Genomic DNA, 17525 nt, shown 5'->3' on the forward strand with positions numbered 1-17525 from the left:
GGGCCGCGGGCCGGGGGCGGCGAGGGGGCAGAGCCGGGAGCAGGGCGGGCGGGGGTCCGCCTCGGGCCGGTACCTGCTTCCAGCCCCTCCGCCCCACCTCCAGCTCGCTTCTCGCAGCAGACGGCCTTTGTTTACGCCGTGGCAGGAACCGCCCGTTCCGCTGACGCCGCTCGCCCAGCTCCGGAAGCGCGGCCGACGCTTAGCTTCCCCAGCGCCGGGTCATCCCAACCCCTTCTCCCGGACGGCCCGGTTCTGGGGCGCCCCGCCCTCTTCTTCGCCCGCCGAAGTCTAGGCGCAGAAGCTGGAGGCACTTCCACTCACACTCCGCACCTCCCTTCACTACAAGGATACGCTGAATTAGCCAGATTCTCGCAAAAGATGTTTCTTCCAAGAAGGCCTTGTTTGACTGAGGGATGTTCTCAAAGGGTTCACAGCCGGGAAAGGGGTAGCAAATTGCTTAACTAGTAAGTTTCTGGTCTCCGGGTCTCCAGAGTCAGAGCCCTGTCTTCCCGAGGACAAGGGGTAGGAGTAGCTCCTCTTCTCTCCCAGGTGGTCCCAGCCCTATTGCTGGGCGGCTCTCCGGCGGAGGTGCCGCTCGGTGCGCGTGGCATCTCTGGGATTGCGTGCCACGCCGACTGTGCCTGCAGAGCGGTTCACGACATCTCCTCTCTGTAAGGTCTTTTGATTCAGCTGAAATCTTAATTTACTGCTGCATCCTCCACCCAGTTTGGAAAACTGTGCTCAAAAAGTGCCTCAGAAACCTTCACCACCCAAGCCTTCAGGGAGGAAAATGAATCCTGTTCACACAGATACTGTTTTCGCTTACATTTAATATGATACTTTTCAATTAGGTCAAGAGAAAATTAAGAATCATTGTAATCTAAATTTGATTTCTCACCTGTAAAACGGGGTTAGACTAGACTGCATCTTAAATCCCTAATCTAATGGTGCCTCTATACTTGGATGTATTTGGTGAGAGGAGTGTGCTTTATTATCCTCTCCCTTCCCCATCTTCACGCTGGGACCATTATGCAGGAGGAATACTTCAAACAACAACATCAAAAGGCTTTTCTCACGAAAATTTTCGGAGTATGTAATTTCTTCCCTAGCCGCTGCCCCTGTGTTTACAACTTATCAAAATTTGCGGGGTGGGTAAAAACAGTACTGAGAAATTTATAGCAGTGAGTGCATATATTAGAGAAGAAGAAAGATCTAAAATCAATCACCTAAGTTTACATCTTAGGAAACTAGAAAAAGAGGAACGAATTAAATCCAAAATAAGAGGAAGAAAAATAATGAAATGATGAAAAGAAAGAAACCAATGAAACTGAAAACAGGAAATCAATAGAGAAAAGCAATAAAACCAAAAGCTGGTCCTTTGAATAGATAATGAAATCAATAAACCTCTAGCCAGGCTAATTAAGAAAAAAAGAAGACACAAAATACTAATATCAGAAATGAAACAGGGGACATCATTATAGATCCCATGGACATTAAAAAGATAATAAAGAAATACTATGAAGAACTCTATGCCTAAATATTTGATAAACTAGATGAAATGGTCCGATTCCTTGAAAGACACAATCTGCCAAAACTCATATAAGAAGAAATAGATAATCTGAACAGGCCTATATCTATTAAAGAAATTGAATCAATAATAGCCTTCCAAAACAGAAAGCAACAGGCCCAGATGGGTCCATGGATAAATTCTAACAAACATTTAAGGAAGAAATTATCTACAATCTCTTTGAGAAGACAGAAGCAGAGAGAATACTTCCTAACCCATTCTGAAACCAGCATTACCCTAATACCAAAACCAGACAAAGACATCACAAGAAAACAACAGACCAATATCTCTCATGAACATATATGCCAAAACCCTCAACAAAATATTAGCAAATCAAATCCAAAAAATTAAAAAAGAATTATATACCACAACCAAGTGGGACTTATCCCAGGTATACAAGGCTGATTCAACATGCAAAAATCAACCAGTGTGGGACTTCCCTTGTGGCACAGTGGTTGGGAATCTGCCTGCCAATGCAGGGGAGACGGGTTGGAGCCCTGGTCCAGGAAGATCCCACATGTCACAGAGCAGCTAAGCCTGTGCGCCACAACTGCTGAGCCCACGTGCCCCAACTACTGAAGCTCGCATGCCTAGAGCCTGTGCTCCACAACAAGAGAAGCCACCGCAATGAGAAGCCTGTGCACCGTGGCAAGGAGTGGCCCCCGCTCACTGCAACTACAGAAAAGCCTGCACACAGCAGCAAAGACCCAACGCAGCCAAAAATCAATTAATTAATTTTAAAAAATCAACCAATGTAATCCACTGTATCAACAAGCTAAAGAAGAAAAATCACATGATTACATTAATAGATGAAGAAAAAGCATTTAACAATATCCAACACCTATTCATGATAACAAAAAAAAAAAGCTCTCAGCAAACTAGGAATACAGAGGAACTTCCTTAACTTGATAAGGAACATCTACAAAAAAACCTACAGTTAATATTATCCTTGGGCTTCCCTGGTGGTGCAGTGGTTAAGAATCTGCTGGCCAATGCAGGGGACACAGGTTCAAGCCCTGGTCCGGGAAGATCCCACATGCCGTGGGGCAACTAAGCCCGTGCGCCACAACTACTGAGCCTGCGCTCTAGAGCCTGTGAGCCACAACTACTGAGCCCACATGCCACAACTACTGAAGCCTGCACTCTGCAACAAGAGAAGCCAACACAATGAGAAGCCCACGCACTGTAACTAAGAGTAGCCCCCACTCGCCACAACTAGAGAAAGCCTGCATGCAGCAATGAAGACACAACACAGCCAAAAATAAATTAATTAAATAAATAAATTAAAAAATATATATTATCCTTAATGATGAGAAACTAGAGGCTTTTTTACTAAGATCAGGAACAAGGAAAGGATCCCCTCTCACCACAACTTTTCAACATCCTACTGGATGACCTAGCTAATGCAGTAAGACAAGAAGAGGAAACAAAAGGTTGGGAAGGAAGAAATAAAACCGCTTTTGTTCATGACAAATCATAGACACACAATTGTCTATATAGAAAATTGTAAAAAAAATTACTGTGGTACATTGAGACAATAGAATATTATTGAGTGCTGAAAAGAAATAAGCCATCTTTTCAAGCCATGAAAAGACATGGAGGAAACTTAAATGCATATTACTAATGAAATAAGCCAATCTGAAAAGGGTACATTCTGTATAATTCTAACTGTATAACATCATGGAAAAGACAAAACTATGAAGACAATAAAATATCCGTGGTTGCCAGGTTTAGGGGGGAGGGAGGAATCAATGGGCAGAGCACGTAGGATTTTTAGGCAGTGCAACTAGTCTGTATGATACCATAAAGCAGGGGTCCTGAACCCCCGGGGCCACAGACCGGTACCAGTCCACACAGCAGGAGGTGAGTGGCTGGTGAGTGAGTGAAGCTTTATCTGCTGCCCCCCATCACTCTCCATTGCTCACATTACTGCCTGAACCATCCCCCACCACCCCCCATCTGTGGAAAAATTGTCTTCCATGAAACCAACCGGTCCCTGGTGCCAAAAAGGTTGGGGACTGCTGCTATAAAGGTAGATACATGTTACTACACATTTGTTTAAACCCATAAAATGTACACCACCAAGACTGAACTCTAATGTAAACTGTGGACCTCAGACGTGTCTTAGCTCAGGCAGCTATAACAAAATACCATAGACTGGATGGCTTAAACAACAGACATTTATTTCTCACAGTTCTAGAGGCTGGGAAATCCAAGATCAAGGTGCTGACAGACTTGGTTCTTAATGAGGGCCCTCTTCCTGCCTTGCAGACGGCTGCCTTCTCATTGCATCTTCATGTGATAGGGACAGAGAAGGAGAGCTCTGGTCTCTTCTTCTTCTTATAAGTACACTAATCCCATCATGGGGTCCCCACCCTCATGAACTCATCTAAACCTAATTACCTCCCAAAGACACCACCTCCAAAAACCATCACATTGGGGATTAGGGTTTCAACATATGAATTTTGTGGGGATACAAACATTCAGTCCATTACTTGGGTGATTTAAAAAATGTTCTTGCTGCACCCACATGCTGGACCGTTTGATAACTTCATCAAATTGGAAATTCCAATAGAATCACATTAATACGATGAAAAAACAGGCACCCAAAGAAAGTGGGAATGGGGTACTATTTGTTTCTTAAAACTGTTTCTTTTCCTGTGAAGTGTTCTGAAATCAAAATTTTAATATTTCAGACACTATGTACTACCCTGAAAATTATTCTATGTTAGTGAGTTTATTTCTCTCTCACACATACATACATATAAATAATGTATTGATGAAACCATCACTTTGTTCCTGGGCTGACAGTATGAAGTTCTAAAGAATATTTTTAAGCTTCTATCAAAAGGCTAATAATTTTTTTAATGCGCTTATGCAAAGATACGATCTGTAAAAAATGTACACTAACTCTGATATGCCATTTACTATATCATTCTAAAAATGGTAATACCTCAAAAGAATCCTTCCTGACAACTGGAAGAATATCCTGATACACATAATAAAGATGGCCAGAAATTCTTTTTCCTTGAGAATCAGACTGGAAACCTATTTTGTGAACCACCTGAAAAAAAAAAAAAAAAAGTCAACCCTCTAGAGTCATCTTTCAAACAGAGAACCCGTAAGGGAGAGTTAAGAGAGAAAGTTATGAGGCTGATGTTGCCTTGGGTTCCTAAACACCGCACAGGTCAACAACACATAAGCTGATAATAAACCATAAGTGCTAAGAAGTGAGGAATGAATACTGCTTGACTAGGGATCTTCAAAACTGGCTTTGCCAGCTCCCAGAATTTCTACATCTCCTAATAGCAGGGAAGCCCAGCTATAAGCCAAGTTTTGGAAATTGAAGATCAGATTAGAATTCCCTGCCACTCCTACTATGGGGCTACCTCAGGACATATAACTTTTTGAAGCAGTACAATATATTAAGTCAAATAAGAAGAGTACCAGTTTTGTGTGCCATAAATAATAAATAGATTTTCATTCTCTTGAAGCCTAAACGAAGAGTGTATGTTTTGAGGGGGTTAATCTAACTTTTAGTGTTTAGGTAAACCATTTAAAAACAGAAATGCTTCTCTAAGAGGCTAGAGAAGGCATTCACACAACCCAGAAGCCATTTTAAAAAGTGTTCATCCCACTCAGTGTCATCTATCACTGTCTAATATGTTTTGATACTTTTTCCTTATAGAATGCCAAATACTGAAGTTCATAGTAATAAAATATTACTTCTAAGACCCATATTACCTATGAGATTCACTTTCTAAATCTGTTATTCAGCCTGAAAATAGTAAGAAAAAATGAAAACTTACACTGAAATATTGTTTGCACAATCAATTCTAATGACTGGTTCACACTAACAAAACTAGGAAAATAGTAATTCTATATAGTTTGTATAATAAATAAAATGTAAACACAAAATATTTCAATACATAAATAGAAGCTTTACACGTCTAAAAGACAGTACATATATATAAAATATATCTCTACAAGGTAGTGAGATCTATAAACTACTGTAATTTTCATTATAAATTATACATGCACTTCAATACAGAAATATATTTACTCCAACATTTTAAATTTCAGAGTCAACGTGCATGGTAGTATGGTAGACAGTAATTTTATATATCAAATTCTTAGTAATTCCTTGTTATTAGTAATTCAATGGATGGGTACAACTGTGATATGTGAACAACTTCTTAACCATGGCAAAAGTACTCTTTAAAGAACATAAAGATAAATATTCATGTTCCATTTCTTTATAGGCAGTTAATACTGAAAAGAAATGGGAAGATAACATATTTTGAATATCCTGGGTCTTGAGCACCAACTCTGTAGAATGGTGTGGGCCAAAACGAGGGGTTTCTAGAAAGGCAAATTACTAGGTTATCATCCCATTTCATAATTCACTGAAAGTTACTTTAGAAGTATTCCCCCAAGGCAAAATGTATCTTCAGGTGTCTCTAAAGTTAATAACTATACTGCCTCTCAATATTTCAAAGCTTGTATGACAAATAAATCTCCACTTTAGACACTTTCAAACATGGTTTTATATACATATAAAATGGGACAAACTAACAACTCAGAGGTAACAGAAAAACAATTGAAGACATTTATTCCCCTACTCAAAGGTGAGGAAGAATACTTTACTAGATAAGTGCTAAAAGGGTAGGAGTTCAATATTTAATCCCATAGCAGTGCTTGCCTATTTTATCATTTTGGCCAGCTGTATTAGTTATTTAAGGAGAAGTTCTTTAAATAACTGAGTCATTTAAATGGGAAGCTTTATGTAATTTTAAAGTGACTTGAGAAAAATCTATTCTTTCTGAAAGTTGATATGAGGTGTTTTTATATATCTATCTATCTTTAGGTTGGGGAATCTCTAAAGTCCTTGGGGTAATTTCTTATTCTCCTCAAATTTGTATAATCTTTCCAGTAAAGAAGACACAGTGAGTTAAAGTCTCTTACAATTATACTTACTTTCAGAAAGTAGATTTTTTTCCTGCAGCTTATAAGGAAATTAATTTACGTTAATTTACAAATATAAATACAAATTAATCTGCCATTAACATCTTCTTCCTATATATCTCATGCCATACAATCAGTTTAACATAGAATTTTTGTTTCAAATTTTATCTTCTAAATCAAGCCTCCAATCTGGGGGGTAAATATACAGTCTGATTAAAATGTTTAAACATATTAAATACATAGAGTATACAACAACTTAATTGCTACTGATCCACTGATACTTATTTTCTGTTTCTTCTTTTTGGGCTCTTTGTTCTTCTCGGTGATTAACTGCAGTCCAAAATGTTATTTTTTTGAGTACTTGTTGGAGAAGTTTAGGAGGTAATAAAGATATCTGACTTTCTAAAATTATAGCATTTTTACCAATGCAGTCAAGGCATGACCTGTAAACAAAATATAACAGAATTATTAGTTTTTGAACCTGAACTTATAAAATATTTATAGGTAAGTAATATAAAAAATAAAACTATAAAAATTTTACACGATTATGTACTCCCCTGGTATTGTTTGGAACATGACAGGATATATATTCTTTCCAGAGTACCACAGTAATTGTATATTTTTATAGCATGGGGACCATATCTGACCAAAATCCAGGTACAACTTACCATGCATAATGTTCTTGAAGTAAAAAAGATTCAGACTTAATTTTGAAGCAGGTTAGTCTGAAGCAGACCCCTTTTCACACATCCTTCCAGCCCAATAACAATTTACTCCTCTCTGCGAGCTGTCTTCTTCTCCCATCACCCCAAGGTGCATCACCTGGTGTCCATTTTACACCCTGTGACCCGGCCCTCCCCGTAGCCCCTCCAGAAACGACTACACTGGTCTGACTGACAGCCACCCGGAGTCCCAGCCTCAAAGGCAGGCACATGCAGTCTATCTTTGCTCTTCCTCTCATTTCTATACTGCTTCATCTTCCCTATCACTGCTTATCTCCCCTTCCAAACCTCTCCTTTCTGCTTTTTGGAACACCAGCTGTGTCTACAAACACCCCTGCTTCCTGTGACTTTCTGTCTTTGCTTTAAGTGAAATCTAAGAAAATTGCTTTGTGTGCAGCCTTCTGGAGGAAAGAGGACAAATTTCCCCTCAGCTCTGTTTTCACAGTCAGGAGCCAGTATTAGTATGTATTCTCCTCGCCCCTCACTGCTGCTTCCAGGCTGCGATCATTTTGCCGTCAGGTGTTGCCATCTATTAACCTCCCACTCATTCTCCCCCATCGCTGAGGATTCTGGCCCTGGACTCATCACAGTCTTGTCTCTTGACTGATTTTAGCATCTGTGTGGAAAACCCTTTTTACTCTTATGACCTTACTCAGGACAGTTCCACCTCTGAAATCTTAAACTTCCATATCCTCCTCTTGGACCATAAGCCTGTATCTTTTTAACTCTTACACCCCTTTACTCCTTTGACTCTTCCCTGTTCTCCAAATAATAAGACCCCCTCCGGTTGTGACTTTCTTTCCTATCCGGCCTGTCCACATGCACTTCATAGTGCATCCATGTGCACGTTCCTGTCCACATGCACTTCAATCTCCTGCCAGCAATTTTCATCTCCTTCGTCACTGTCCCTCTGTTATGCCATCCTAGCTAAACTCCAACCACGGATAAACTCAACCATCTCCTTTCTGTGCTTGCAACCCGGCTTCTTAGTGCGGCTGGAGAAAACCACATTTCTGCAGACGTGGCCCACTGCATATCGATTTTGTTCCATCTCCGCTGAGCCCTCCTGAGTGCTCGGCACTACGATGTTACACATCCCTCGGCAGCATTCCACCCCCAGTCACCTCAGCGGCTATGTCACGTCTTCATCGCCCTCCTTAAGTTCACATCCTTACCTCTCCTCCTCCTCAGACGACCTCACCATCAGCCAAAACCTTCTCAGTGCCCTGCCCCCAACCAAGAAATTCATCTATTTTCATAGCTATACTTCCTTCTTTCGCCATTATTATTACCCCTTCCTCCAGTCAAGGGATAATTGTATTACCTGTTTGCTAAAACCGACCTCCTCAAGAGCCTACTCCATTCATTTATTCTGTTTCCAACAACTTAGTCCCCGATGGCTGCTTCCCTGAGCACAGAAACAAATATGTTCACTCCTTCCCGGGTCGTGGTGCTCGTCCCCAGAAGTCATCCTGGCTTCCCCCTTTACCTTACCAACGTCTTAGTGTTGCCAAACTCCACGGCACTTGTCAATCCAGATGTTCCGTGACCTCCTTACAGTAAGCAGATGCTCCATCTCCAGTTCTCTCCTCGCTCAGTTTTTGTGCTCCCGTTATCTCCTGCTTCACCTCTAGCTCTGGTCACTCGCCTGTGCCTCCTTGTCCTCTACCTTCTCTTCAAATGTTATGAGTTCTTAATGCTCAGTCGTTGGCTTCACCCTTACTCTCAAAACTCTTCCTGGGCAGAGCTAACCCATACCCATTCACACTCCAGTGATTCTTAAATCTTTATGTCTAGCCTGGACCTTGCTCCATTTATTCAGTTAGTAACTATTTAATGGAACGCTCTGTTGCAAGTCCCATAAGCACTTCAAGCTCAATATGCCCCAAACCAAGTTCATCATTTCTACCCCATCCCACCTGCAAACCCAATGCCTTCTCCATACTCTATCACTTATTCTTCCCTCTTCTTTCCCTTAGCATCCATTCAACTACCAAGTCCATTCAGCCTGCTAAATATCTCTACATCCCTCCTTTCTCCAGCCCCACTGCCACTTTCTAAATCAGACCCTCACTTTGTTCCTGATCAATGCAACAGTCTCTACTAACTTTCCTAACACACTTATCCCTCCAATTTATTATCTACGCTGTTGCCAAAGAAATTTTATAACTTATAATATGATCATCTTATTCCTCTGCTCCAAATTTTTCAATGCTTCCTGACCTCCTGCAAGATAATGTAAACTCTTGTGCATGAGAGACACAGGTGCTAGATGACATACAGTTCCTGATTTCTTATCCAGCCTCATTTCTTACAATTCCTCACCTCATACTTATGTCCCAGGAATACTCAAGAATTCAGTTTCCAGAACACACCATGCCTATATATATATATAAAAAAGCATGTTAGTGCAAGATACATATATCTTGCACTAACACGTTTGCACTGCTTGTTCACAGTAAATTCTTGTCTCAGACTCTTCTTCCGCTGCAAAGACTTCCCTAACCTTTGCTATCTTAACCAAGGGCCTTCTTCTCCAGTATTCTTATGAACTTTGTACCTGTTCCCCTTAAAGCAATTTTATTTTTCTATAATAGTTGTTTGAAAGCCTGCCTTCTATATTCTTAGCAATTTCAGGGAAAGGTCATGGCTTTTCATTTCACAGCACAGTGCCTTCCCATACTAGGCACCCAAATATTATACTTATTGATCCCTGCATATAAAGAACTTGTAATCTACTTAAGGAAAGTGGTTATGTTCACAAAAAAAGTTAAGTAACAATACAAAGCAGGGTAAATCATTCCACCAGTTATTTCTAAACTTTGTAAAATGGAATTACCTTCGGTACTTTCAAAAATCCCGAAGTACAGACCGTACCCCAGACCAACCAAATCACAATCTGTGGGGCTGGAACACAGGCATCAATATTTCTTGAAGTTCCCCATGAGATTCTGATGTCCAGACAAGTTTGGAAACCACAGCAGTTACAGAAGGAGTGGCTAAGAAAGACTTCAGGAATGTCCAGTTTGAGCTATGGTTTTCAAGTGGTTTAAGCTGTGGAACGTCTAGAAGTTATAGCACACTCCTTGACACAGAGTATGTGAGCTCCTCTCTCTCTCTCTCTTCCCCTCCCTCCCTCTGTCCCATGCCTTCACCCCTGTTATCCCTGCTGCATAAAATACCCACACATGTTCACTAGACAACTTCTTCACTCAAATCCCTCCTCCTGACTCTCACAGGCAGAAATAGGGGCTTGCTCCACAATCCACCCACTAAACTTTGTATATATTCCTTTTAAAGTAAAAGCATATCAGCTAATACACTGTAAGTCATACCACCAATTTAATAACAACTTTGGGGTTAAAAAAAGAAATTCTACTAAACTAAATTCATATATATGTGTGTCTATTACTAGACACACTCTGATTTCAGAAAAGTTTAAATATGAAAAAAGTCAGGCCTAGAATCAAGGAAATACAGTATGTTTAACATTCCTACATGAACTACATTCAGTTTTACAAACAAAACAAAAATGTGACTATACTCTATATTTTAATTTTTAAAAATCACATTGGTATATGGTTCATCATTACAAATTTTATTATACTCTTAGGAAGATGTAAATATAAATTCAAGTAATAATCTACCTGAAAAATATTATAACGTTTCCCAAAAAGGAAGAAGAAAGAAATTATCATACATTAATAACATATATGTTTTAAAGTAATGAATTTTCTTACCTGAGTAGTGAATAAGGCTGTGTTTGAAAGATCAATAAATCATTACAATGACCCTAATCAACACAAAAAAGGAGTTATCAAGACTTTTGATAAAAATAAAATACATTAATAATTGGATATTTTTATTGTATAAATGTAAAAGAAATTATGTAAAGCAGCAAATAAATCTCTAACTATTCACACACATACACACACACACACACACACACACACACACAAATGTACACATACCCGCTAGCTACACAAACTTTAGATACATGGTTACCATTTTTTCAGTGACCAAAAGTCTACCTAACCACAGCCTATATAAATGAAAATTTTAAAATCAGAAACATGTTTTCCCTTTAAGACAGTGGTTTCAAAATGAGAACAGTAGTGGTTTTCAAGTTTTTTGGTTTTTAAGCAGAACTTTTTTCTTCCAAATGACTCATTTTAAAATCTCTTTATTCTGTCCCCCTTTTCCAGGTGAAAGATTCTCTGGGAATTCCTAATTTGAAAATCACAGATCCAGAAGATTTTTTGAATAATGACTCTCTCATCTAAAAGTTAATGTGGAGGAGTCAGCAGAAAATTTTTCTAATACTTTCAAATAGGTCTTTAGAATTTCATAATTTATGATGATTTTAATCAGAATTCATATTTTAATGATAAACTTTGTATCCTAAATAAAGATTTCTAGTGCCAAGAAAAAGAGGACAAACCACAAAAGTTGCTTTTTAAGTAAAGTTGTGGTTTTAATCTTTTATTGAAGCACTGAATTCTCAGCCAAAGAAAGTTCTAAAACTTTCACTACACATAACATTTAAGTTGGAGGCCTCAGAACCTTAAAATAAACCAAATTCCCTGGAGAAAAGCCACCTTATCTCAGGGTTCACCACTCCATAGGAACAACTCTGGAGATAACTACGCCTGAAGAGGTGAAAGGGCACTGGGGCCCTCTGGTGGGCTCTGTCTCATTGCAGCCCATTCCTGACGCCTCAGCGCCTGCCATTCCCAAGTGTCCTATGCAAACCAGAGCGATCAATCCTGAGCTCCTGGCCCATCATGTACAGAATGTAAGTGTGGCCATCCCTCTGAATTTCCCAGGATGCAAGGAGTGGAAGAACAATACTTCCCAAATGCTGCTCGTTTATTCCTTTCACTTTAGTTTTATCAGATTTTAAAATGAGAATGCTTTAAACTCAATGTAAAACAGGGGTGAAGCAGTGGCGAAAGGCACATAAAATAAAAAAAAATACACTTTAAACATTCTATAGCAGTTTCCTCTTGAAGGGAGAAGCTAGCCTTGATAATGTTCTAGTTATGAAGTTAGGTAGCAAATTTCACAAGTACTTATTATTATACCTAGTAGTTTACATATACTTTATATATATTCTTCATATGCACCAAATACTGTGTACAAATATTTTAATTCAATAAAATTATCAACACTCGGGACTACGGGGAGGGTCAAAGAGAAATGAAGATTCATCCTTTAGAAGCTCTTCTTAATAATTTGACTAGTGAAGTTAATAGACCTATTTTGATTTGTAAACCCCAAATATCCTGCAATGCTTCACAAAAGCCACTCATTCTGAAGATTAATCATACAGCAGTGTAACATTTCATGCCCTTCCATATTTTTCAATGTGGGAGTATCAACAATCTTTTTGAACAGCCATTTAGTTTGAATAACACAATTACTCAGAGGAAATATTTAGAATTGAAATTTTCTTACTGTGTCCAAGGAAAGTAAATCATCTTTGCTCCCACCAAATACCATTATTTCATTTTCTTTTCCCAAACAGGCTGTGTGCCATAACCTATGATTGAAAATTATGAACAGTGAAATACTATCAAGGAAGAAACTGTACATTACATATAAACCAATTTTAAATAGCACACTCTAAAATTTAATCTATTTCAAAAGGGGTATGACTGAACTTGAGCCTTTGTCATAACCTCAAAGGGGTTAGATTTCAAAGATTTCTCTAGAATTATTAGAGAATTAGATTCTAGGGTTCATTAAATCACATTGTTTCAATGAAAGAGAGGCTTCCCTATAACTTTCTTATTATATCCTCCGACCTTTTTCTAACCTCTTTATCTCACAGATATTATCATGATATAAAACAATTTTAAAAAGAACTGATCAGCCTATTGCAGAAACAGTTTTCTTATTGCTATCTGCCATGGTGCTGTTCTCATCATTTTGACTTCCTTCCCTGTTCTCTGGTCCCCACCACCAGACAAATCCAATTGGTCGTTCTCTTTACATTAATATTGTCACACTACTTATCACCCTGGGTACAGAATACCACACACGTTCCTTATTTCTCTGTCTCTAATCTCTTCCAGCTACTTATAGCTGATAAATAATATTTTTCAAATATTTATTGTTTTTAACCATGGACATTTCCTGATCAGGAAGCATCTCTGCCACTTTTCTCAGCCAAAAATTTATGACCAATAGCTATTTTTTTCCCATAAATTTTAATTCTTGCCTTTCCCCAAATGAACCCTCTATTTCAGCCAAGTCCATTTATTCCCTGAGAGAAAAGCTTGTACCGCTTTCTAGGCTTTTGTTAGTTCACCCTGCTTCTTGGGCTTAAAACGAGAAGTCTTTCTCTCAGAGCCTTAAAAACAGGCTCAAAATCTCCAGGAAGTGTTCCAAATACCACCCAAATTGGTTCTGTTACCCTCCCTGTTCAGCACCTTTCAACATTTATGTGCTATTTTATAATCTCCTAACTCACATCTGAAGACAAATTGCTCTATATACTACTTTAATTGTTTGATGTAATTTGTCTCCTAACTCGCTACGAAGACTATATATAAGGTCCTTAAGGTCAAAAATGGCCCCAGTGGTGTAAAGCCGACTGTGCCTATCAACTCCATGTTCAATGATATCACATTGGCCATGGTGCAAATCAGCAAATGCTACAAACTAGGGCTTTTCTTTTCTTTGGTTTTGTTTTTCCTGGAGAGCGGTTGTTAACTGTTTACCAGCACACCACTGGAATTTGGGTAATCTAATTTTATATTCTTAAAAATGCTTAATAGGGTGTTCTGCATCCAGCAGGTGCTCAAAAACTTCTGATTAACAAAAGCAAACACAAAATACTAGCATAATTTACTCAGTGATTAAATAAACAAATTATTTCAGAAAGAAGCACAGCATCTAATGCTGTTTTGGAAATGGTCTGATAGCTCATATCCATCTCTAATTTCACATTATTTGCCAAAAGTAATGTTATAGTTTTATAAAATTTAATGTTTCTGTGGGTCTAACTGAGAAAAAAGTACACATAAATTTCTCAATTTTAGAAAATAAATTATGTTTTACAGAATCATTGTTTTGACTCTGAGAGTACTTGATTACTTTTTTTTTTTTTTGGCCGCACTGTGCAGCATGTGGGATCTTAGTTCCCCAAACCCGTGCCCCCTGCATTGGGAGTGTGGAGTCTTAACCATTGGACCGCCAGGGAAGTCCCACTTTTCTTTCTTTCTTTCTTTTTTTTTTTTGGTACGCGGGCCTCTCACTGTTGTGGCCTCTCCCGTTGCGGAGCACAGGCTCCGGAAGCGCAGGCTCAGCGGCCATGGCTCACGGGCCCAGCCGCTCCACGGCATGTGGGATCCTCCCAGACCGGGGCACGAACCCGTGTCCCCAGCATCGGCAGGTGGACTCTCAACCACTGCGCCACCAGGGAAGCCCCCACTTTTCTTAATAGACCAAATTGCTGAAGCATCGGATGCCCCAAACAATTACATATTATCATGTCTTTTATTACCACATAACTTATTTTTAGTACATTTATCCTTTTAATTTCCACAAATGCAAACAATTGGCTTATGCACAATTTGTTTAAATAGTTTTCTCAAACAATCATGACACATTCAAGGACAAATGCACTTGGGACCCAGAATAGGACTGTGTCATTAGAAATTTTGTTTGTGAAATACTCTGCCCAATTCTCCAACTTGTATGTTAGAACATAAATTGACACAGATCTTCAGCAACACTCAGATTATGCTGTGGGGTTGGGGATGGGGATTGGAGGAGGGACTGAGGGAAGGAGATCAAGTATAACAAATTCCCTCATAGGAAGGAATAGCTTAATTTCCAGGACAGAAAGCCATGTGTAACCTTGGAAATACTCATGAATCCAACAATGCCTAAGGCTCTATATATCAACACCTTATGGGACATCTTTTACAGACACACAAAAAAGGGACCTTGCTGATAGCCACCTATATAGGCGATCAGATATGGCTACATAGATGGCTATTCACCCAAGCACAGTTTTATCTAAGATGACACCTGGAGAAGAGGGTGTTACACTGTAGGACGGTGGTTCTCAACCAGGGATGATTTTGCCCCCAGGGGGACATTTGACAATATCTGGAGATATTTCTGATTGTCACAATTCCAGGTGTGTGTTGGGGGAGGGTGGGGGGAGTGGGCGCAGTACTACAGGCATCTACTGGGTAAAGGCCAGAGATGCTTCTACACATGCACAGGATACCCCTAACAGCAAAGAATAATTTGGTCCAAAATGTCAATAGTACCAAAGTTAAGAAACTTTCCACAGAATTACAAGAGGAGAATTGGGCAGCTTACATTTCAAATTATAACTTGGAAAAGTTTTCACAATATACATTTAAATGTTAAGTAAATTCTTACTTTCATAAAAAATTAGTATATATACACATATATATGTTCTCCTTACACTAAACTGTATCTCACCTGTTCTCCTCCTCACCTCATACCTGAAGATAGATCTGCCTCTGTCTTACCCGCCTTAGGAAAACTCTGGCCTGGACTTCCATCATCGAGGAACACTGGAAAGCCTTTCCTGCCTTGATTTTGGTGACATCTAGCTTGCAACCTGATGTTCTTTTTTACAGACAGCTTATGTCCTCTCACAGCTGCTCTAAACTTATTACCTAAACATTCTAATAAAGCATATGATTTACATGACACATTAGCTGAATTCAAAGAAATCTCTTTACATAGCTCAGTTCTAACTATATATTACTGATAATAGTCCTATGGCTCTAAACATTCTAATAAAGCGTATGATTTACATGACACATTAGCTGAATTCAAAGAAATCGCTTTACATAGCTCAGTTCTAACTATATATTACTGATAATAGTTCTATGGCTCTGATTACTCATTAAGGATTGAAATATAAAATAGGAGCAATTGAAAATTAAACATATTCTTACCACCGCTTTGGTCTATAATTAATTCATTCACACAATCAAACAACTGGAAGAGAACTAAGAGCTCATCTAGTCCGACTCCCTCATTTCACGATGAAGAAATTGATGCTCAGTTTCTTTAAGTGACTTTCCCAAAGCCAAAAAGCTAAGTGGTAGCTGAGCAAGGACTAGAACACTGGGCTCCTGAATTTGATATAAAACTCTTTAAACAATATATTACAAAAGATCCAGAATTGCTAAAATAATACATTCCACTGAATTTTTATACATGAAAATATAAGAAAGTAGTTAGGATACACATGTAGTTATGATAAACTCTAAATGTATTGTGCATATTAATATAGATATACACAATGATATATGTATGTATATTTACATATAAATATTTTCAGGCCTTTTTCTCAAGTAAGTTACTTGTTATTAAATGTCTGAAATGCATATCACCTTATGCATTAATATATCATTGACTAACTTCACATTAATATAATCTATAGTAAAAAATATTCTGAAATACATGGCATGAAAAAGAATAAAATTACTAACCATAATGATTATAAGGTACTGAATTTGAATCTCCTATGAATATATATCATACTATGCAATCAAATAAGAAAAAAATACAGTACGCATGTGATTTTCTTTGCAGTCTAATAATAATATATTTTTCTACAGTTTTTTACTCTATAACATACCACAAACAACTGTTTCCTTTTTTAAGAAATTTACATTAATGAATACATCGTACAGTTAATAAAGAAAAATAATAATCTGTCATCTACTTGATCAACATGAAAGAAATTTCCTCATTAAATTGCTCTAAATCTCTTCCAAACCCAAATAACTACTACTAAAGCCAACCCCATTCTTGTCTACTTATTAAAAATATTAACATTATATCATACTTTCAATTTCTTAGCCTTTTCACATTTATCAGGCAAGATTATACATTTACCTAAAAGAATAAAATTTTCAAATATACAAATATGGATAGAAACTGAATAGTTCCTTTCTATTCAATCAGATATAATTAGAATTATAGTTAAGTTATTTGGGTAACATCATGCTTATTTGAAAGATATCCTTCCTGATGGTTTCTGGTTTTAACGGCAAACACTATAAATTCAGTGCTACATTTAATACTTTAAAATTCTTAACTATTTTACTTATTTGTCAACTTCTAGACTTACCTGGGTTTTGTTTTAGGTAAATGTGTAAGCTGTTTCCAACAATTTGTTAAGACATTATGAATCCAACCATCACCTGCAATATTATGACAGTTCAGAAATTAAGATTAGGTATTTGGGATAAAATTTTAATTTTTTC

The 17525-nt window shown here is 38.2% G+C and overlaps 1 protein-coding gene across 2 annotated transcripts in view; it reads right to left on the reverse strand.

Annotated features, from left to right (window-relative positions):
- Positions 1 to 3741: 3741 nt before the first annotated feature.
- Positions 3742 to 17525, reverse strand: part of KLHDC1 (kelch domain containing 1) — a 46537-nt gene continuing 32753 nt past the window's right edge. For both annotated transcript variants that reach the window (XM_024732133.1, XM_024732218.1), the window contains exons 10-13: positions 17390 to 17462; positions 12712 to 12796; positions 10995 to 11047; positions 3742 to 6975 (exon numbers count right to left, since the gene is read on the reverse strand). In XM_024732133.1, coding sequence (XP_024587901.1) covers positions 6789 to 6975; positions 10995 to 11047; positions 12712 to 12796; positions 17390 to 17462 — 398 coding nt within the window. In that variant the 3' untranslated portion in view covers positions 3742 to 6788. The remainder of the gene's footprint in view (positions 6976 to 10994; positions 11048 to 12711; positions 12797 to 17389; positions 17463 to 17525) is intronic.

Source organism: Neophocaena asiaeorientalis, unplaced genomic scaffold, assembly GCF_003031525.2.
Source record: "Neophocaena asiaeorientalis asiaeorientalis breed wild unplaced genomic scaffold, Neophocaena_asiaeorientalis_V1.1 scaffold233, whole genome shotgun sequence".
Taxonomy (NCBI): domain Eukaryota; kingdom Metazoa; phylum Chordata; class Mammalia; order Artiodactyla; family Phocoenidae; genus Neophocaena; species Neophocaena asiaeorientalis.